The following is a 21,527-nucleotide window of genomic DNA, read 5'->3' as shown; positions in this document are numbered from 1 at the left end:
CTTGACACATGCAACCCTTCACTCTGGTTTTGTTTTTCAGATAGTAAATGGCAGTTTTAGTAATTGATGCGATAAGACTGTTGAAAATAATGTCAGAATCTGTCAGAACACGAAGGTTTCGGACTTGGTCTTTGGTTTTTAAAGATAGTAACTTCAGGTATTTATGAACAGCAATCCTCTTTATTGCTAAAAACAAGTCTGTTTTCTTGTAGATTAGGTGAAGAAAATGTTGGCTCATCCAGTTATGTATCATGGGATGTTGTGAGTTGGTGGGGAGAATACTTCAAAGACCTCCTCAATTTTACAGACACGCCTTTGCACGAGGAAGCAGCGTCTGCATTCTCTGAGGCAGCTTAGTCTATCTCTGAGGTTGAGGTCACCGAATTGGTCTGGCCCCAGGGGTTGATGAGATTCGCCTGGAGTTCCGAAAGGCTCTGGATGTTGTGGGGCTATCCTGGTTGCAACTCCTCTGCAACATCGTGTGGAGATTGGGAACAGTGCCTCTGGATTGGCAGACTGGGGTGGTGGTCACACTTGTTAGGAAGGGGGACCGCAGGGTGTGTTCCTACTACAAGGGGATCACAGTCCTCAGCCTCCCTGGTAAGGTCTATTCAGGGGTTCTGGGGAGGAGGGTCCGTCGGGAAGTTGAATCTCAGATTCAGGAGGAGCAATGTGGTTTTCGTCCTGGATGTGGAACACTGGACCAGCTCTACACCCTTGGCAGGATCCTCAAGGTTGCATGGGAGTTTATCCAACCAGTCTACTTGTTTTGTGGACCGTGTCCCTCTGGGAGTTCTGTGTGGGATTCTTCGGGTGTATGGGGTTAACCCCATAATATGGGCTGTTCGGTCCCTGTACAGTATGAGCGGTGTCAGAGTTTGAATTTTTGGTTACTTTTTGAATTCACACATGAATAATAATTTTACTAGCGTGTTAAGTGCGAAATGCTGTTGTATACTGTTATTTCTCATGTACGATGCGCAGAATTTTCCAAAAATATTTTCAAAAAGTCAATAGAGCGCATTATCGTTAGGTATAGATTAAAAATAAAAAGAATATGACATTGTATAGTCACATAAATACAGTGAAGAAAATATGTATTTGAACACCCTGCTATATTGCAAGTTCTCCCACTTATAAATCATGGAGGGTCTGAAATTTTCATCGTAGGTGCATGTCCACTGTGAAAGAGATAATCTTAAAAGAAAAATCGGATGACCCGAATTTCAATGTTACTGATTGTATGGGGTGGACAGGTGTCTTTATGCAGCCAACAACCTCACACAGGTGCATCTGATTCAGGATAACACATGGAGTGGAGGTGGACTTTTAAAGGCAGACTAACAGGTCTTTGAGGTTCAGAATTCTAGGTGATAGACAGGTGTTGAAATCCTTATTTTCAGCTGTGTCACACAAATAAATCATTATAAAATCATACATTGTGATTTTTGGATTTTTCTTTTTAGATTATCTCTCTCACAGTGGATATGCACCTACCATTAAAATTTCAGACCCTCCATGATTTGTAAGTGGGAGAACTTGCAATATAGCAGTGTGTTCAAATACTTATTTTCTTCACTGAATGCATATTAGTTTACATACCTGGGCAGAATTTGTGCATTTATTTATTTATTTATTTGTTTGTTTATTTTATTTTATACGACTAGTGACTGAACAACTATCAATAATTTCTTTCTGGTTATGTTTTGTTTGATGATAATATTTTTCTCATAGGTTTTTAAAGGTCAAGTGTAATGAAATGGATGATTTTAGTGTTATTAATGAAAAAAAACCCAGCAGTCGGTATGGACCCATCAGTTTTTTCACCACAAAACATGATTTTGACATATATGGCTTTTTGTAACTCCCGCCATGAAAATCCTCTTGACTGATTTTTTTTTTTTTTTTTCAACAAGAAGCAGGAAGTGACGGAAGCAGTAGCGCGCTCAAGCGGACTCGTTTCTTTCTATTAGTTTTACCTGCGGGAAGATAGTTTATTGTTCCTTCGTGTTAGCCAAAATGCCGGCTCGTTGTATTTCTGGACATTGCTTGAACACTCGGGAGGATGGATTTACCCTTCATAAGTTTGCAAGAGACTCGGTTTGTCGTGAAAACTGGATTGCATGGGTGCAAAGGACGAGAGCTTTGTGGGTTCCAAATGACAGGGAGGTGTGTTTATAGCTACTAAAAAAAATAATAGTTTGGGGGGGACCACGTAATCTGTCTCTCATATCATCTAAATATGGGTCGTAACAATGGGGTAATATTGCCCCGGACACTTCACTCAATTGTGAGATGTTCGCTTCTTCAAAAAGAGCTTCCATGTCTAAAGGGGCGTGTCCCATAGTAGGGGCCACAGCGTGTTATCAATGGTGAATGTCCCAGGTGACGTCACGGACAGTAGATACAGTCAATATGGCGATCACTTGGATGTCGATTGACACTTCTGCAACTTTGCGCAGGATGACAGACTCTCAGCTCATATTTATTTTTTCATATAGACATTGAAGTGAATAATGTTAGATGTATTTTTCATTTCAATATCTATTGTAGAATGTTTATAGCGATGACACTTGACCTTTCAGTTTAATTTGAATCAGATCAGTCTTTTCCTACTCCTTCATGTTTTCTTGAAAGAAATGTACCCATCCTAAAATTCAGCCAGGGTAAATATGAGCACAACTGTATGTTTTCTCCATTCATCCATTTTTCAAGCCAGTCATCCTCACAAGAGTCATGGCAGTCCTGGAGCGTACCCCAGCTGACTTCGGGCAAAAGGCTGACCAAATCTTGAACTGATTACTTACTTACTTACTAGGTAAAAGTAGGGTTGTGAATTGCATCCTTCTTTTCCTTTCGGCTTGTCCTGTTAGGGGTCGCCACTGCGTGTCATCTTTTGTCATTTTAGCTTATCTCCTGCATCTTCCTCTCTAACCCCAACTGCCCTCATGTCTTCCCTCACCACATCCATAAGCCTTCTCTTTGGTCTTCCTCTCGCTCTTTTGCCTGGGAGCTCCATCCTCAGCATCCTTCTACCAATATACTCACTCTCTCGCCTCTGAACATGTCCAAACCATTGAAGTCTGCTCTCTCGAATCTTGTCTCCAAAACATCCAACGTTGGCTGTCCCTCTAATGAGGTCATTTCTAATCCTATCCAACCTGCTCACTCCGAGCGAGTACCTCAACATCTTCATTTCTGCCACCTCCAGTTCTGCTTCCTGTTGTTTCTTCAGTGCCACCGTCTCTAATCCGTACATCATGGCCTCACCACTGTTTTGTAAACTTTGCCCTTCATCCTAGCAGAGATTCTTCTGTCACATAACACACCAGACACCTTTTGCCAGCTGTTCCAACCTGCTTGGTCCCGTTTCTTCACTTCCTGACCACACTCACCATTGCTCTGGATTGTTGAACCTAAATATTTGAAGTCGTCCACCCTCGCTATCTCTTCTCCCTGTAGCCTCACTCTTCCCCCTCCACTTTTCTCATTAACGCACATATATTCTGTTTTACTTCAGCTAATCTTCATTCCTCTCCTTTCCAGTGCATGTCTCCATCTTTCTAACTGTTCCTCTGCATGCTCCCTGTTTTCACTGCATATCACAATATCATCTGCGAACATCATGGTCCAAGGGGATTCCAGTCTAACCTCATCTGTCAGCCTATCCATTACCACTGCAAACAGGAAGGGGCTCAGAGCTGATCCCTGATGCATTCCCACCTCCACCTTAAATTCCTCTGTCACACCTAAGGCACACCTCACCAATGTTCTGCTGCTATCATACATGTCCTGTACTATTTTAACATACTTCTCTGCCACACCAGAATTACGCATGCAGTACCACAGTTCCTCTCTTGGTACTCTGTCATGGGCTTTCTCTAGATCCACAACGACACAATGTAGCTCCTTCTGACCTTCTCTGTACTTTTCCACTACCATCCTCAAGTCAAATAATGCATCTGTGGTACTCTTTCTAGGCATGAAACCATACTGTTGTTCGCAGATACTTACTTCTGTCCTGAGTCTAGCCTCCACTACTCTTTCCCATAACTTCATTGTGTGGCTCATCAACTTTATTCCTCGATAGTTCCCACTACTCTGAACATCCCCTTTGTTCTTAAAAATGGGAACTAGAACACTTTTCCACCATTCTTCAGGCATCTTTTCGCCCGCTAGTATTCTGTTGAATAAGTTGGTCAAAAACTCTACAGCCATCCCTCCAAATTGCTTCCATACCTCTACCGGTATGTCATCAGGATCAACTGCCTTTCCATTTTTCATCCTTTGTAGTGCCTTTCTGACTTCCCCCTTAGTAATCATTTCCACTTCCTGGTCCTTCACTCTTGCCTCTTCAACTCTTCCTTCTCTCTCATTTTCTTCATTCATCAACTTCTCAAAGTATTCTTTCCATCTATTTAGCACACTACTGGCACCAGTCAACACATTTCCATCTCTATCCTTAATCACCCTTACCTGCTGCACATCCTTCCCGTCTCTATCCCTCTGTCTGGCCAACCTGGAGAGATCCTTTTCTCCTTCTTTCGTGTGAATTGCATAATAAGAGCAATTAAATACAAATAAATTATTGCATGGTAAAATAAACTGGTTAACTTCAGAATAATTGTTTAAAAAAATTAACAAAACACAGAATACTTTGTTTTGGTCGTATGGGTAGAAGCAAAATCATGTATTCTAAAAATGTTGCATACATAGGTTTTCCAGGATTTTTAGGTTAATTTTGGGTGTGCATATTATAGATGGGTGCGCATTATACCTGAGAAATTACAGTACATGAAACAAATTCTTTCATTGGAATTTGGCGTGAGCAACTACATTATATTACCCTTGTGTAACTAATTTCCCAATAACAACAATCAAAACATTTTTTTCTCTCTCAGATGTTAATTGCCACACACTTGGACCATAACTCTGTGGCATTTAAACATAATACTTCTTTGGAAGCACAATCTTGAATTCTTTCATAGAATCTAAGAAGAACCATAAAATTCATAGATCCAATAATTTTATTTCCTAATATATGTTGCTCTGATTATTCTTAAGTCTTCTGAAGGAACTTATGTCTGAATGCATTTTGTTCTTGCACCATTTGTGTTTAGTATTTGACTTCTACATATGTCGTAAGTGAACCCGTAATAACTGTTAGGTAGAGAGAATTGTGGCCCATCAACCACAAGGCAGTGTAAAAGTATTCCATTAATCCTGATCCAGAAGGCCAGTCTTCCTAACATATAGCCCGAACTTGAGACACATTGGGAAAGAGCGTTTGAATACTGCATGATGAAGCTTTTATTACAGAGGAGCTAGTGTGTAAATAAGATCCAGACAGGCACATTTACTGGGGTCACATCAGGGAAAAGTAATGTGGGGTGGCTATGTAACCTTGTTCACATCTCTCCCGTTATCACAGGCCTGTCACTGTAAGTTATATAGCAATGCTCAGCCCTGAGATGGTCAAGGCCAGTCTTCTTTAACCAAGCAATACCAAACATTTATCTTCATAAAATGCCCTTATAACGTGTTTAAAGATGTCGTGTGTAGTTTATACCTTAACCATATTCTGCAGTTTTTTTTAATTTTTTTGCCAATCATAATTCAAGATAATTTCTGTTTCTAAGAGTTTGTGTTAAGACCAAACATACTTTCAAATCAGGTCAATAAATTTTGTAGTCTGATTCTGGCACAAGGTGTACACTGCAGTGTGTGTTGTCTATCTTAATTCCCTCAAATACTGAAATGATAATCTATATCATGTTCAAACATATGTGAAAAATTAAAGATTGATTAAAAACAAGTAGTGCTCTATGGACCACAGTATAACTGCATGAAAAAAAATGATTTTAATTTCATGACTGGCTGAACAATTACTATCAAACCCCCACCCAAATTGGGGAGCTTGGCTGAGTAGTTTAGGAGGTTGGCCAGGACGACTGACCACTTGCACACTATAATGATATCCAATACATACTGTAAGTTGTCCCTCATAGTGCCTTTGCAGTTAAGTCAATAATGTTGAGTTTTGATTGAAACTGTTGTATTGAATTAATTTAACAATACATGTTATTTTGAGAGCTGTTGTGTCTAATATTTTGTTCAGTTGTCAAAAATTCAAATCTCGATGTGAGGCAGTAGTTTTACGCCGCTACAATACAACCAAAGTCAGTCAAGAAATAATAACAATAACAATATTATTTCACATAGCTCATGCATTGAAATCATCATCGTACAGGTGTACTCAATGTGTCTGTCTATTGACGGTACTGACCAGACATAGAAGTGGATTTCTTATAACATGTTTACACAGAGATTCTGGTGCACTCAACCACTTCATTGGTGACTCAAGCTAGTACAATGGGAGGACTCCAGGTAGTCTGATAGCTTTTTAGGCTTCCACAACTTGCTCAATCAGCATTAACGTTTCTTCTCCTGCGATCTTGCCTCAATTAACATCTTTGTTTTAATTACGAGGCAGCAGTCATGCTTTGCTGATATTGTTTAGAACATCAAGACATCAACGGGAAAACAAGGACATTAGCCTTTCGTGAAATGCTCTTTGGCAAGAACATGACACTTGAAGCTCAAGAAATTTTTAAGGGCAAATATGTGTAAAACGTGTATTCATGAAGTCAATGTCATGTCCTATTTGGCTATTCCACATTGATTTATGTGTGAAATAATGGACATCTAGTGACTTCAAACATTCACAGTGTGAAGTGGAACAATTGAGGCAAAACAAAACAAATTTATTTATATAGCACATTTCATCCACAAAGTAACTCAATATGCTTTACATCATTAAAAGCATTTGACTACAAAGAATAAAACATTTAACACAAGGGGGAAGCAATACAAAAAGATAAAAATAACAACAAATAATAAATATAAAAACAAAAAATAAAAGTACAATTAAAAACAGCCTACAGTGCAAGATGATCAGCAAGTCAGTCCGTAAGAGCAGCAGTAACAGAAGAGGCAGGCTTACTTGGATGGTCCGGGGACAGGCGAGGGTTGGTACACGGGAGGTCAGATATACAGGAGAACGTTCAAAGCAGGCAGAAGTGTCGAGGGAGTCAGGCTTATGTGGTGAGTCGGAGAACAGGCGAAGGTCGGTACACAGAGGTTGTCGATCAGGGATACGAGAGTGCTGGAACGGGACATGAAGCTCTGGCGCCGGACTAGTTGTCCCCCGTGTCCTATAAGTACCGGGTGTACTCAGCCCAAACCAGGTGCAGGTCTGTGCCGACTAATTGGCTGACCACACCCAGCCTGGAGAGGATGCCAGGAGCATGACACTATTCCATTTTTGTTCAGCATAATAGCTAAATGTTGATTCACCTCATTTTCAATTGAGAAAATGAATTTACCTCAATACTTTTGGTGAATGCCTTATGTTGCTCTGGTGATATTGATAAAGAGCTGGGACTATTTGTGTCCACCCAAGGAACATGATAGATAACGTGATAGTCCAGTCTCCGTCAGTATAATCACACCTTCCACTCTGCACATTCTGCTCAGAATACTCACCGACAGGTGAAAAGGCAGGTATCACGATCAAGTAAACCACGTCACAGTGTGACTTACATCATCTCTCAACACCAGCAATGCTGTTGGGCCATAATCATTCTTGACAAATATGTGGTGAGAGGTCTTTGTGTATTGTTACGGGTATACTAAGCTTGAACCAGTGTAAGAAGCTCTGCTGTCTGGCATTAAGGACTTGGAGGATAAAATAATAATAGGGATGTGCTTCTTCAGTTCTCTTGGCACTAAAAACTCAGGACTATCTGGAACTTCCCTCATTCTGGCCAACTTGACCAACCTCATGTTTTTTTCTCATGGAGTTTCATAGGCTCTTACTATCAATATTGGTTTCATATTTACAATAGCCCTTTAAAAGAAAGAATAAATTGTTTATTTGACATGCAGTTTTTTTGTCCTTCTAGAGCATATCATCTACTCGGCAAGCGTGTTTTAGCTGTCAAGGTGAGACTATTATTCATAACATTTTCTTTTCTCAGTTGAAATTTCCATATTTGAGAAGTACTGTCAAATTGAAGGGTTTTACTCTATATAGTACGTATATCTTCTCTAGCTCCACCTCTTCCCACTAAACTGAAGGATCGACAGAGTTCACTTTGGAAATGAAAATTACACTGACAATGAAATATTGAGAAAAAAGTTCAAGGAATTCAATTATAACTGGAGTTATGAGACATTTATTTATTTTTATCCTTGCAAGGGTTGTGGGAGTGCTGGAGCCTATTCTAGCTAGTGCTGTTAAAAGGTATTTGCCCCTTCCTGATTTCATTTTTTTTCCCATATCCATCACACACAAAGGTTTCAAATTATCAAGCCAATTTTAAAGGAAGACTCTCCTCAGAATTCATATGCACAATAAACCCTCCAATGTGAAGTAATATTATTATTACATATATTTTATACAGTAATTGAAAAAAAAAAGTAAAAAATAAAGAACATATTAGAAATCCAAGCAAAATCTGCCAGCTTTCAGAGTCAAACCAAAAGAAACATCCTTGCTCCCGCCCCTGACGTCCCTGGTGCTTAGCATTACAGACCATTCGTTCTAGCTAAGCCAAGATGCCGACTTGTTCTGCACCAAAACTGATAAAACGCACCCAAATTTATCCTTCTTTAACCTCACTTGGGGTTAACCTGACAAGATAAAGCTGTGCCTGTCACAGTTGAGGCTCATTCATCAGCGGGGAAATTTGCACCCATTTAATCATTACTGGTTATTAGCCGCTAAGTTATAGCCTCTCATGCTGGTACGGTAAAGCAACAACCTACGTTATGAGGGTAGGGCAGCTGTTCAATCCCGGTCCTCCGTGTGTGGAGTTTGCATGTTCTCCCCGTGTCTGTATGTGTGTAACCTGCCTCCTGCCTGTTGACAGCTGGGATAGGCTCCAGGACACCTTCGACCATCGTGCGGCTAAGAAAATGGATAGATGGATGTATACGTGTAACACTTCCCGGTTACTATTTACGTCGAGCCGCGCGTGCAACAGGCCACCTCTCACCCCCGCTGCCGGTTGATCGCGAGAAACTTTGCTGCTTGAAAAGTACAACTTGGTGTTAGAAAAAAAAAAAATTGGCCACCTGCTACGTCTTCTCTACATCTAAACCAACTCCTCAGAAAAGCATAAAATCTCCGCGGTCCATTTCATGGGACTGTTATTGTTCGTCGTCAGCGCCACATCCCTCCCAACACGTCGAATTCCGCCTGTGTGTGTTCTGGCTCAAATGCTTGAACATTGTACATTGTTATTTTCATTTAGTTTGCTCAATCCTCGGTATAGTAATAACATGGAGCATCAACTCGCTTTGATACTTGCTTTGCTGGTTCTCAAAACACAACTCTTCATGGTTACTATTAACAGCATTGCTGGTTACTATTTACGGCAATCTGCGCGTGCGCTCCCCGACCCCACCGCCGCTGGATCGTGAGTAGCTTTTCTGCTTGAAAAGTACAACTTGGTGTTAAAAAAAATCTGGCCACCTGCTATCATCTAAACCAACTCCTCAAAAAAGCATCAAATCTCCACGGTCCATTTCACGGGACTATTATTTTTCGTCGTCAGCACCACGCTCCTCCCAACACGCCGACTTCCACTTGTGTGTGTTCTGGCTCAAACAGTTGAACATTGTACATTGTTATTTTTATTTCTCAATGTCGGTATAGTAACAACACAGTATCATTTCGCTTTGATACTCGCTTTGCTGGCTCTCAGAACACAACGCTTCCCAGTTACTATTAAGTCAACTGGCAGCTGTATATATTCTGGCTCAAGCACTCAGGCTTGAACATTGTATGTCTTGCTACTTTTGTTTTGTTTGTTTGTCATTAATTTTTCACAAAAATCGGCCACAAAATGCCAGATAGTGGACGTTCTCTGTTCGGTGAAATGTATCCACGAGCAATGGGGGGTTAGAACAGCAAGCACTGCAGGCGTGGCAAATGCTGATTGGCTGTCAGTTTTTCAGCCAGGCTCATTGGAATGTCTGAGCGAGAGAGGAATTTCGATAATATTTTTCCAATTTAGAGATGTTTCTCGGTGAAATCTGCGGATAACTCTGGCATTAAAAGAAACACAGAACCCTCATCTACTAACTTTTAATGTGTCCTCCTATTCCTATTACTTTCGATAAAGTCTTCCTTTAACATCACTCAGAGACAACCCAAGGAAATACAAAATGCAGTTTTCAAATGACAATTCCATTTATTAAGGCACAAATATGAAATAATTAAATTGAGTAGTCACTCAGACTCTCCACAAATTTGGGAAAGGTGAGTTCAATTTCACAAGGTACACCCAAACCTGATTAGCACCATACTTGGCAATTAAGAAATCACTTAAATGGCATCTGTCAGAGAATGTGAAGTAGGATACAAGATCTCAAGAGCCACTGTGTTATGCCACGATCCAAAGAAATTCAAAAAGAAATGAGAGAAAAAGTGATTGAAATCCGTCAGTCTGGAAAACAACAGCGAAGCATGGTGGTTTCAGTGTGATTGGCAGTGGTGGGTTTGCTGCCTCAGGACCAAGACAACTTGCTCCAATCGATGAAACAATGCTGTGCACCAGAAATTCCTCAAGGGGAACGTCTGATCATCAGTTTGTGCCCTTAAACTCAAGCAATGAAACAATTTTGAAAGGCACAATATGAAAGTCTAATCACCAATTATCACAAATGCTTCATTATTATTATTCATTTTGTATATCCTTGGGTTGTCTCAAAGTGATATTAAAATTGGTATGATGATTTGAAAACATTGTGTTTGATAGATGTCCAAAAAAAAAAAAAAGAAATCCGGAATATTGCAAATATGTTTTCACGGCACTGTAACTTCGGACATGAGGCGTACACCCTGAACTGGTTGCCAGCCAATTGCTGATTTAATAAAAATTATTATTTTGATTATTTGACAATGAAATATTGAGAAAAAAGATATATATAACTCGAGTTACTGGAGTATTGATCAAAATAATTAGGCACAGTGGCTCAGCTGGTAAAGCGTTGGCCTCACAGTTCTGAGGTCCCGGGTTCAATCCCGGATCCGCCTGTGTGGAGTTTGCATGTTCTCCCTGTGCCTGTGTGGGTTTTCTCCGGGCACTCTGGTTTCCTCCCACGTCCCAAAAACATGCAGCATTATTTGGACACGGTTTGTCTCAATGTGCCCTGCGATTGGTTGGCAACCAGTTCAGGGTGTACCCCGCCTCCTGCCCATTGACAGGTGGGATAGGCTCCAGCACTCCCTGCGACCCTTGTGAGGATAAGCGGCTAAGAAAATGAATGGATGGATCAAAAGAATTAAGAGATTTTTTAAGGCATAATTTTGCAGCCCTAGAATTACCTCAAAACAATAGGGTTTTTGATTGGCTTGATTTTATCACTAGTGTGATCAAACTAATTATTGAATCTAGGTTGAATCCCTTTCAGAATAGCTGTTTTAAGTTTGATGGTCAAACCCAACAATTAGGAGCAACTCCTTTATTTTTAATTAATCAGTATTATTATTTGCGAGGCCCCGTAGCACTGGTTTGGTAAACCAGGGGTTGTGGGTTCGTATCCCACTGGGGCCTCCACTCCCTGAGAAGGGTTGCGTCAGGAAGGGCATCCGGCGTAAAAATTGTGCCAAACATATATGTGCGTTCATCTGAGATGACACGCTGTGGCGACCCCGAAAGGGACAAGCCGAAAGAAACTTACTTAGTATTATTATTTGCTTGAAGGATGTTGAAGAGTGGTTAGCACATCTGCCTCACACCTCTGAGGACTAATGTTCAAATCCTGGCCTTGCCTGTGTGGTGTTTGCCTGTTCTCTTTCTCTCTCTCTGGGTTTTCTCCAGATACTCCAGTTTTCTCCCACATCCCAAAAACATGCCTCGTAGGTCGATTGAAGACTCAAAATTTCCCATAGGTGTGAATATGAATGCAAATGGTTGTTCATGTGTGCTGCGCGAGTGGCTGGCGACCATTTCATTGGTGTACCCCACCTCTTGCCCAAAGATAGCCGGTATAGGCTTCATCACACCCGTGACCCGAGAGAGGAAACGGGGTAGACAAAATGGATGGATTTTTTTTTTCCTTTCGATACATTTTATGCAAAAGATAATTTGAAGCATTGGCCTCTTAAATGCTGTATATACAAATGGTTGGGTCTATGGACGGCCTGTCCACCCAAAATTCCACCACAACGTTGTAATAGATTCACTTATTGCAAGTTGTCGCAAATGCTTGATTGCAGTTGTTGCTGCTAAGCGTAGCCCAGCCAGTCATTAGGTTTAGCGGGTAATCATCTTTTCCCTCAGGGGTCATGTGAGTTTTTTTCTCCCTTAATAATAAAAACGTTTATTCAAATAAACATAGTGTTTACTTGCGTTCTCTTTGAGTAATGTTTAAATCTGTTTAATAAACGTTTTAGTTTGCCAAACATGCAAAAAAAAAGAAAAAAGAAATCAGGATGGCTGGACTGGGGCAAACACCTTTTCAATCCACTGTAGATAGAGTGGAATGAGCAGGTTGCTTCTTGAATGAGAAACAAAGTAGACCAATTTCAAGAAGACAAAAATATGTCTGAAGTGTGCTACAGTACTTGATACTATGAGAATTTTAACAGAAGTATGGAATGAGAGAGATGTTAACAAGACACATGACAACTTTTAAATTATGGGGGGAAAAAAAGCAATATGTCCCTGGTCATGGTATTTTCTATTTTGTTTTGTTCTAACAGGTTATTCCTCTTGACATCACTGTGGAGCTACAGAAGCAGATAATGTCGGAATTAGAAATTCTTTACAAGGTCAGTTTGTAAGACAGTTTATTAAACAATTTGAGGTCAATGTACAAAGCCAGATTTTTTTTTGTTACATTTATTCCAAAGTAATAAAAGGAAAAAATTTATTATTTAGCATGAAATTTTTACACATTCATTTTTGCATTGGTATTATCTAAACTAAAAGCACATGTACATGGTCTACTGTTTAAGAGATTGAGGTCACTCAGACTGTTGTCTTTTACAAACCCCAATTCAAATGTAGTTGGGACATTATGTAAAATAAAGAAAATATGGAAAACCGTACATTAATTTTGAAATCCTTTTCAACCCATTTTCACTTGAATACATGACAAAGACAAAACCGACAAGCTTCATCTTCTGATCAAGACGAGTAAAGATGTCTGATGTTCACCGCCCTGTGCATTATGGAGACTTGACTTTGGAAACTTGTCCCTGATAGCGCCGTAATGCTTTCCAGTTTTCATCTTTGCTTGGCAGACCGTGTCATAAAGTTATTGGGAAAAACAAAAAGCTTCTATATCAATTAAAAAAAAAAATCATTCACTGACGTCTCAGAGCTCAGCACACACTGTAAGCCATTCTGCTTGCCTCATGAGTTTGCATTTTTTTATTCTCACAGATGTTTATATTCCTCCTCAAGCTAACACGATTGCCGCACTGCTAACCCTCTCTGAGCAAGTAAATGAAATTAAAAAAAAAATACCACTTAGACTCACCAATCATTATTCTTGAGGACGATAATAAACTTAAACTCAACCATGAGCTCCTTAAATACAAAAAGCTCATCGTCAACTGTACTAAGCTAAATAACGCATACCGTGCCACACGTCATGCAGTTTTGGGCTTGTCTGTTCACTGCTTATCATTTAGGCCTTAAAGTGCCACTGACACCAAAAACTGAAAAATGTTGTTAGCCCCCAAAAAATCAGCCGGTTTCTTCACAGCATGTCAGAATGTTGCTGTATACTGAGTTTTTTTTATTTTTTTTTTGTTACCTCTCGTGCCATAAAAAATCTCTGGACTGTATGGGGTTGAAGAAGAAGAAGCTGGAAGTGACGTATTTGGCAGATAAACTTCAGCTGCAGGATCGAGTATATTTACCTCTTGTATGGGCGAGAAATTACCTGTTTTCTTCTGCACTTTTGCCAAAATGCTGGCTTGTGTTTCTGGATTTTGCTCTAATACTCGGGAGGATGGAGTCACTTTTAACACATTTCCAAAAGACCCGTTTTTTTTTGTGAAAAAGGGTTTGTGCAGGTGCAGAGGACAAGAGCTTTGTGGGTTCCAAATGACACGTGTATAGAGCTATTTAAAAAGAAAATAGTGGTGGGGGACTAATTTACCTCATAGTTTATGAGAAATAGTCCAACTCGCCTCTACGCACCGTTTGGGCTCTGGAGCCAGCTTCTCGAGAGGGGCTGGACTCTGTTCCACTCTGGAGTTGCCCATGGTGAGAAGTGTGTGTAGGCATACTTATTGGCCCCCGGCTCGACGTCTGTAAGTTGGGGTTCACCCCGGTGGGGGACGGGTCCTGACTGTTGTTTGTGCCTTTTCACCAAACAGCAATTCAGACCACCCATCCTTTTTGAAGTCCTTCCGTGGACTCCATCATTCTGCTCGGGGAATTGCCCACTTGGGAAATGACAGTGGGACCTGGGAGGACGTGATTGGGAAGAATGCCCCCCCCCCCCTTACCCCTGATCAGAACGAAAGTGGTGTTCTGCTACTGGACTTCTGTGTTTATCACGGATTGTCCATACGAACACCATGTTCAGACATAAGAGTGTCCACACGTGCACTTGGCACCGGGACATACTAGGTCGCAGTTCAATGATCGAATTTGTGGTCATGTCAACTTATTTGTGGCCATATGTCTTGGAGACTTGGGTGAAGAGAAGACCAGCGCTGTCAACTGATCACTACCTCATGGTGAGTTTGTTCCGATGGTGGGGCAAGATGCTGGTCCAACCTGCCAGGCCCAAAGGTATTGTGAGGATGTGCTACGAATGGCTGGCAGACTCTCCTTCTTCTTCTTTTCCTTTCGGCTTGTCCCATCAGGGGTTGCCACAGTGTGTCATCTTAGATGAACGCATATTTGTTTGGCACCGTTTTTATGCCGGATGCCCTCCTTGACGCAACCCTCTGCATTTAGCCGGGAAGGGAAGCTTACAGCACCTGGTATTCCCACACGGTCTCCCATCCAATACTAAACAGGGCCAAACCCGCTTAGCTTCCGAGATCTGACAATATTGGGCGTCCTCAGGGTAGCATGGCTGTAAGTCCCCAACTACTATTGCTACAACTAATGTCCAGGAGGCCTCCCAATCAAATGCCCCATCCACCTCATCATATAAATTGATGGAGTGATGTGTCTCCATGCCTAGTATCTGTAGTTATTACTAGATTTTCCTTAGTATTATCATTATTATTATTATTAGTGTCAGAAGGAATTTCAACTCCCACCTCCGAAAGAACTTTGTTCATGTTCCGGGGGAGGCGGGGGAACATTGAGTCCGAGTGGACGATGTTCCACGCCTCCAGTGCTGAGGCAGCTGACCAGAGCTGTGGCTGTAAGGTGGTCGGTGCCTGTTGTGTTGGCAATCCCCAAACACGTTGGTGGACCCCAACAGTGAGGGATGGTGTCAAACTGAAGAAGGAGTCCTATCAGGCATTTCTGACCTGTGGAACTCCCGAGGGAGCTGATAGGCACCTGATGGCCAAGCGGAATGCAGCTTTGGTGGCAAAAACCCAGGCCTGGGAGGAGTTTGGTGAGCCCATGGAGAACAACTTCAAGACACCCTCAAGGAAATCTGGTTCACCATACAGCATCTCAGGAGGGGGAAGCGGTGCACTGTGTTTAGTGGGGCTGGGGCACTGCTGACCTCACCTCGGGATGTTGTGAGTCGGTGGGGAGAATACTTTGAAGACCTGCTTAATTCCAGTGACACACCTTCCCATAAGGAAGCAGAGAGGGTTCTCTAGGCAGGCTCTTATATGTGTGGGGTTGAGGTCACCGAAAAAGATCCTCTGTGGCAAGGCCCTGGGGGTGGCTGAGATTTGCCCGGACTGCCTAAAGGCTCTGGATGTTTTGGGCTGTCCTAGTTGACATGCCTCTGCAACATTGTGTGGACATCAGGGACAGTGCCTTTGGATTGGCAGACTCAGGTGGTGGTCCCCTTATTTAAGGAGGACCGGATGTTGTGTTCCAACTGTCGGGGATCACACTCCTCAGCCTCCCTGGTAAGGTCTATTCAGGGGTGCTGGAGAGGAGGGTCTATCGGGAAGTTGAGTCCCAAATTCAGGAGGAGCAATGTGGTTTTCGTCCTGGCTGTGAAACAGTGGACCAGCTCTACACCCTCGGTAGAATCCTCGAGGGTGCATGGGAGTTTGCCCAACTAGTCTACATGTGTTTTGTGTACTTGGAGAATGGAGACTGTGTCGCTCGGTAAATCCTTTGTGGGATTCGTCGGTATTATGGAGTACCAAACCCCCTGATATGGGCTGTTCGGTCCCTGAACAACCAGTGTCACAGTTTGAGCCGCATTGCCGGCAATAAATGTAGACTCGTTTCAGGTGAGAGCTGGACTGCGCCAAGGCTGCCGTCTGTCTCCAATTTTGTTCATAACCTATATGGACAGAATTTCTAAAGAAATATTGGTACCCTTCTGATAATGAAATTTAAACCCACAGTCCCCACTGAAATAACGGTCGTGGCCCGGGTTAACAACGCCCAGCACCGCAAGCCCGCAGGGCGTCGGTGGAAATTCAGCTACTGTGGGTCGAAGACAAAGAAGAGGAGGGAAACCGGATTCCTTGGCAGAAGAAGAAGAGGAATGCACAGAGCCAAAAACTGAGTGTAGGGACTCTGAAAGTTGGGACTATGACAGGAAAAGCTCAGGAGTTGTTTGAGATGATGATTAGGAGAAAGGTTGATATATTGTGCATTCACGAGAGCAGGTGGAAATGTAGCAAGGTAGAGGTTTAGAAGCAAGTTTTAAATTACTTTACCATGGAGCAGATGGGAAGAGAAATTGAGTAAGGGTTATTTTAAAGGAAGAGCTGATTAAGAATGTCTTGCAGGTGAAAATAGTATCAGATCGAGTGATGAGGCTGAAGTTTGAAAATTAGGGTGTTATGTATAATGTGTGGTGGAACAGTGGTGCAGCTGGAAAGTGTTGACCTTACAGTTCTGAGGACCGGGGTTCAATTCCAGCCCTCCATGTGTGGAGTTTGCATGTTCTCCCCGTGCCTGCGTTGATTTTCTCCGGACATGCATTAATTGGAGAATCTGAATTGCCCCTAAGTGTGATTGTGAATGTGACTTTTGTTTGTCTCTATGTACCCTACGATTGGTTGCCAAGCAGTTCAGGGTGTACCCTGTAAACCATTTTTTGAACACCCTGCTATATTGCAAGTTCTCCCACTTATAAATCATGGAGGGGTCTGAAATTTTCATCATCGGTGCATGCCCACTGTGAGAGAGATAATCTAAAACGAAAAATCCAGAAATCACAATGTATGATTTTTTTTTTTTTTTTTTTTTTAACGGTTTGTGTGACATAGCTGCAAAATCTCAAAAAGATAGGTCACAATTGTAGGCTTCCAACAGGCTTTTGACATAAAACGCAGCTAAAAACTCCCAATAATATTTGAGACTAAAACATTGGACTATTTCATAGTGGTCTTCTATGAGCCCTGATCTAAATCCCATTTGTTTACAGAAGAAGCTCAGCTAAACCATGTGGTGGAATGCTTATTCAGAGGTTCTTGGTTCTCCAGAGACAATGGAACAATTTAAATAGTTGCAAAATAATCAGTGATTTTTTTTTTTTTTTTTTAACAGTTACAGTGCAAAAACAGTTTTTTGTCTCACTGTCTGAAGTCAAATCAGACTAAACCTCTCTTCTCAGTCAGGATCACGGAAATTATTTCATTTTGTTAAATGCCAAAATAATGAGAGAGAGAGAATTTCTTTGAGAATTTTATATTTTCTTTGAGGTCAAAGTGGATTTACACGAAATGTAATATGTACCGAGAGAAAGTGGTGGTGGTGGTGGTGGTGGTGGTGGTGGGGGGTGCGCAGATGATGAGATCATGGCTTTGGAAGCTTCTGATAGGTGAACTCACAACATGTAAATTAAATGACAGCACACGTGGAAATGTATTTAAGGCCACACCTCAAAATCATTGGAAAATCAAAAGAAATCACTCACAAATTCAGAGAAAGAATTGTGGCGCTCCACAAGTTTGGCTCATCCTTGGGTGCAATTTACAAGTACTTGAAGGTACCAAGTATAATCATAGGAATATCAAGCCATCACAGAGCTTAGTAAGGAGACAGGCTCTGTGTCCCAAAGATGAACATGTTTTTGTCCGAAATGTGCGAATCAACCCCAGAACAAAAGCTAAAGACCTTGTGAAGATGCTGGATTAAGATGGTAAGAAAGTGTCAATATCCACAATGAAACGAGTCCTGGACCGAGTTGGATTGAAAGGCCCCTCACTGAGAAAGAACCCATTAGTCCTCAAGAAAGATAAAAACAGATTAGTTTGTAAAAAGACACCAAGACAAGACACCAAGATCTTAACTTCTGGAGACATGTTCCATCATCTGATGAAACTAAATTGGAGCTCTAGCCCATAATGACCAACGTTAAATCTAGAGGAAAAAGGCCAAATCTTCTCTACCTAAGTACATCACGTGCTGTAGAGCACGGCGTTTGCAGTCATGTTGTTTCGATGCAGCAGAAACTGGAGTTCTTAATAAAAGAGACAGCATCATGAATAAAAAAACATTACATGGAGATAACGCGGGCACAAATGGGTCTAACAAAGTCAATTTCCTCGAGTGGCCATCATAAAGCCCTGATCTGGATCTTATCAAAAATTTGTGGGCAGATCTGAAAAGGCATATGCGAGCAAGGCAACCGACAAACCTGACTCAGTTACTGGTCACTAGTTATGCTAGGAGGAATGGGCCAGGATTCCATCAGACAGTACTGTCAAAAGCTGGTGGAAAGTTAAGTTAAGCATTTCACCCAAGTCATGCAGTTCAAAGGAAATTTGATATTGAAAATATTGTATTTAAACTTTTGACCTTGAAGAAAATATAAAAGTATCTTAAGAAATTCTGATACTAATTATTGTGGCATTTAACAAAATTAAATAATTTTGATAATCCTGACTGACCTGAAACAGGAGAGGTTGAGTCTAATTTGACTTCAGACAGTGAGACAAAAAAATGAAGTGTTTTTGCACAGTGTGTGTAAACGTCTGGCTTCAACTGTAAACTCCTATCCATCCATCCATGTTCTGAGCTGTTTATCCTCACAAGGGTCGCAGGAGTGGTGGAGCCTATCCCAGCCATCATCGGGCAGGAGGCGGGGTACACCCTGAACTGGTTGCCAGCCAATTGCAGAACACACAGAGACAGACAGCAGTCACACTCACAATCACACCTAAGGGCAATTTAGAGTCTCCAATTAATGCATTTTTTTGGGATGTCAGGGTAAAGGAGTTCCTGGAGAAAACCTGCACAGGCATGGGGAGAGCATGCATACTCAACACAGGCAGGACCAGGATTAGAACTCCAGTTCTCAGAAATGTGAGGCCAATCTCCTAACCAGTTGTGCTACCGTGCTGCCCTGTAAACTCCGAATACAAATCAATTGCCTCACAGAAACTTTTCCCAGTATATCCTTCATAAAGAATCCATCTTCTGAGTCACACACAATGGTCGGGTTTTCATTCATTTCACAAAGCATTGGACTATTCTGTGCTTTTTTGAAATCGGTAAAATAGCCTTGTTTTTCTCTGTCTTCTTGTTCTTCTTTTTCTTTCGGCTTGTCCCGTTAGGGTTGGGGAAAAACTGGGACTTGTTTAATAATGAACAACCTCATTGAAAAATGGTCTATTAATTAGGTTAATCTGGGAAACAAATCCTCAAACCTGTGTGCTATTTATATCAGTAATCTAAATATAAAAGAAAACAAGAAAAAACCTCCCATGAGAAACCAAACCCAAATAGAGTGGAACCTCCGGTTGTAAACGAACCAGTTTATTTACAGTTCTGCTTATGTCCCAAATTTTTGTAGACAAATGATTGGTATGGATTTTGCCTACTCTTGCTGTGTAATGATCATACATAATGCATTGAAGCTGAAAACTAGTTGTGGACTCTGTGTCACAAGCATAGGCTGAAATTTGTTACACTTGTGGCGGAGAATCTACCTCAGCATTCTCGATAATCCAGTAACAAATCTAACAGCTTTTGATTGACGTGGTAAAAAAAAATGTCTAGAAATCAGGTTAACTTAATCAAAAAATACGATCTACAGTATTTGTTAATTATAGGATTGTGGTGTTGCTTCAATTAAGACAATGAGCAGTTAATGTCTGTGTAGTAATGACGTCAAAATACTATAGCTCTCCAGGCATGCTTTCGCTCAGCAGAAGTTCCGCATGCAAACATTCAGCCAATCCAGAAGCGAGTAACAGTCCTGCTTTCTTTATCAATGAAGGTGAAAGTAGGTGTGATAGCAAGGCAAGGAACTATTCAACAAAAAGTGGACAAAGGGCTAAACAGTCCGAAATTAGAATGACTCCAAAGAGGAACCTCTTGATGATCAGAAATATCTGTGCTGTCCTTCTTGTGTTGTGCAACCGTCATTGATTGTGTGTCACACAATGCTACTGAAAAGGTAAGCGCTGTATCTCTGTTGGTTTTTTGCTGATTATTAGACTGACAAAAATTTCGGAATGCTCGCAGGTAATTAGAGTGAGCAAAGCATCAAAAATAAATAAGTCAGTGGATGAAAATAATAATAAAAAAATATGTAGCAAACTGGCCAAGAGACCAACTCATCTTTTCAGTAATGTGATGTCCCACTTCCAGATTTTTTTTGTTTTTTTCCGAACAGAAACTTGCCCTCCATCAGTGAATGGGAAACAAAACAACCAGGAGAAAGAGCATCTGTCAATTTCCCCATGTTATAGAAGGGATTTGGTTGAAGAGCTATAGTCCTCCTCTATTCCCCCACCTTAGTTAAAGTTTGTGAGCAATAAAATTACCATTTTTATTTATTGTTTATTATTTAAAGTTGTGGGTTTTCAGCTATTTATGTATTGCAGTTATTTTTGACTAAACAGTCTGATAAAAAGACAATGTATCTTCATTTTGGGCCTGGAACAGATAAATTGTATATCCATTAATTTCACTTGTAAACATTACCTTGGGTTAAGAATGTTTCTGGTTTCAAACTGAGTCATGGAACCGATTAACTTTGTAACTCGAGGTTCCACTCTATTAATATAAGTCCAAATGGAAAATAATGTTGAAAACCTCATGTATTGTGTAATTATTAATTTTTATATTCTTATCACAGTGTGACTCACCGTACATCATCACTTTCTTCAGTGCTTTTTTTGTGGAAAACAGGATATCCATATGCACAGAATTCATGGATGGTGAGTTTCTCTATGGCTGGTGTTTCACTCACCTGTCCTCTGTATCTCTCCCATGTCTCCATTTACACATCTGCTGATCAAAACAATGTCATGGTGTTATAAGCTGCTTAGCATGGTAATGTGCTAAAAGCTACAAGGGTGTAATAAATCCTGACTTGAGTAGAGTTTTGGGGTCTGCGTGTTTGCATGCATGTGTGCACACTGGTGTATGTCAGTCAGG

The 21,527-nt window shown here is 41.1% G+C and overlaps 1 protein-coding gene and 1 long non-coding RNA gene across 8 annotated transcripts in view; one reads left to right on the top strand and one right to left on the bottom strand.

Moving 5' to 3' along the window:
• Nucleotides 1–21,527, top strand: part of map2k5 (mitogen-activated protein kinase kinase 5) — a 122,283-nt gene that overhangs the window by 33,236 nt on the left and 67,520 nt on the right. For all 7 annotated transcript variants that reach the window (XR_009794332.1, XM_061815415.1, XM_061815413.1 and 4 more), the window contains exons 9-11: nt 7,965–8,004; nt 12,776–12,844; nt 21,226–21,307. Coding sequence is in view for 6 of the 7 variants with exons in the window: in XM_061815415.1 (XP_061671399.1) it covers nt 7,965–8,004; nt 12,776–12,844; nt 21,226–21,307 (191 nt within the window). In the remaining variant the exon portion in view is untranslated. The remainder of the gene's footprint in view (nt 1–7,964; nt 8,005–12,775; nt 12,845–21,225; nt 21,308–21,527) is intronic.
• LOC133498491 (uncharacterized) overlaps nt 12,853–21,527 on the bottom strand; it is a 37,134-nt gene continuing 28,459 nt past the window's right edge. The window contains exons 3-4 of the long non-coding RNA XR_009794333.1: nt 21,340–21,380; nt 12,853–13,305 (exon numbers count right to left, since the gene is read on the bottom strand). This is a non-coding gene — a long non-coding RNA (uncharacterized LOC133498491). The remainder of the gene's footprint in view (nt 13,306–21,339; nt 21,381–21,527) is intronic.

The sequence above is a fragment of the Syngnathoides biaculeatus genome, chromosome 3, assembly GCF_019802595.1.
Source record: "Syngnathoides biaculeatus isolate LvHL_M chromosome 3, ASM1980259v1, whole genome shotgun sequence".
In the NCBI taxonomy this organism is placed as follows: Eukaryota; Metazoa; Chordata; class Actinopteri; order Syngnathiformes; family Syngnathidae; genus Syngnathoides; species Syngnathoides biaculeatus.
Note: the sequence above shows the minus strand (reverse complement) of the source record. Positions and strands in the feature narration are given on the sequence as shown.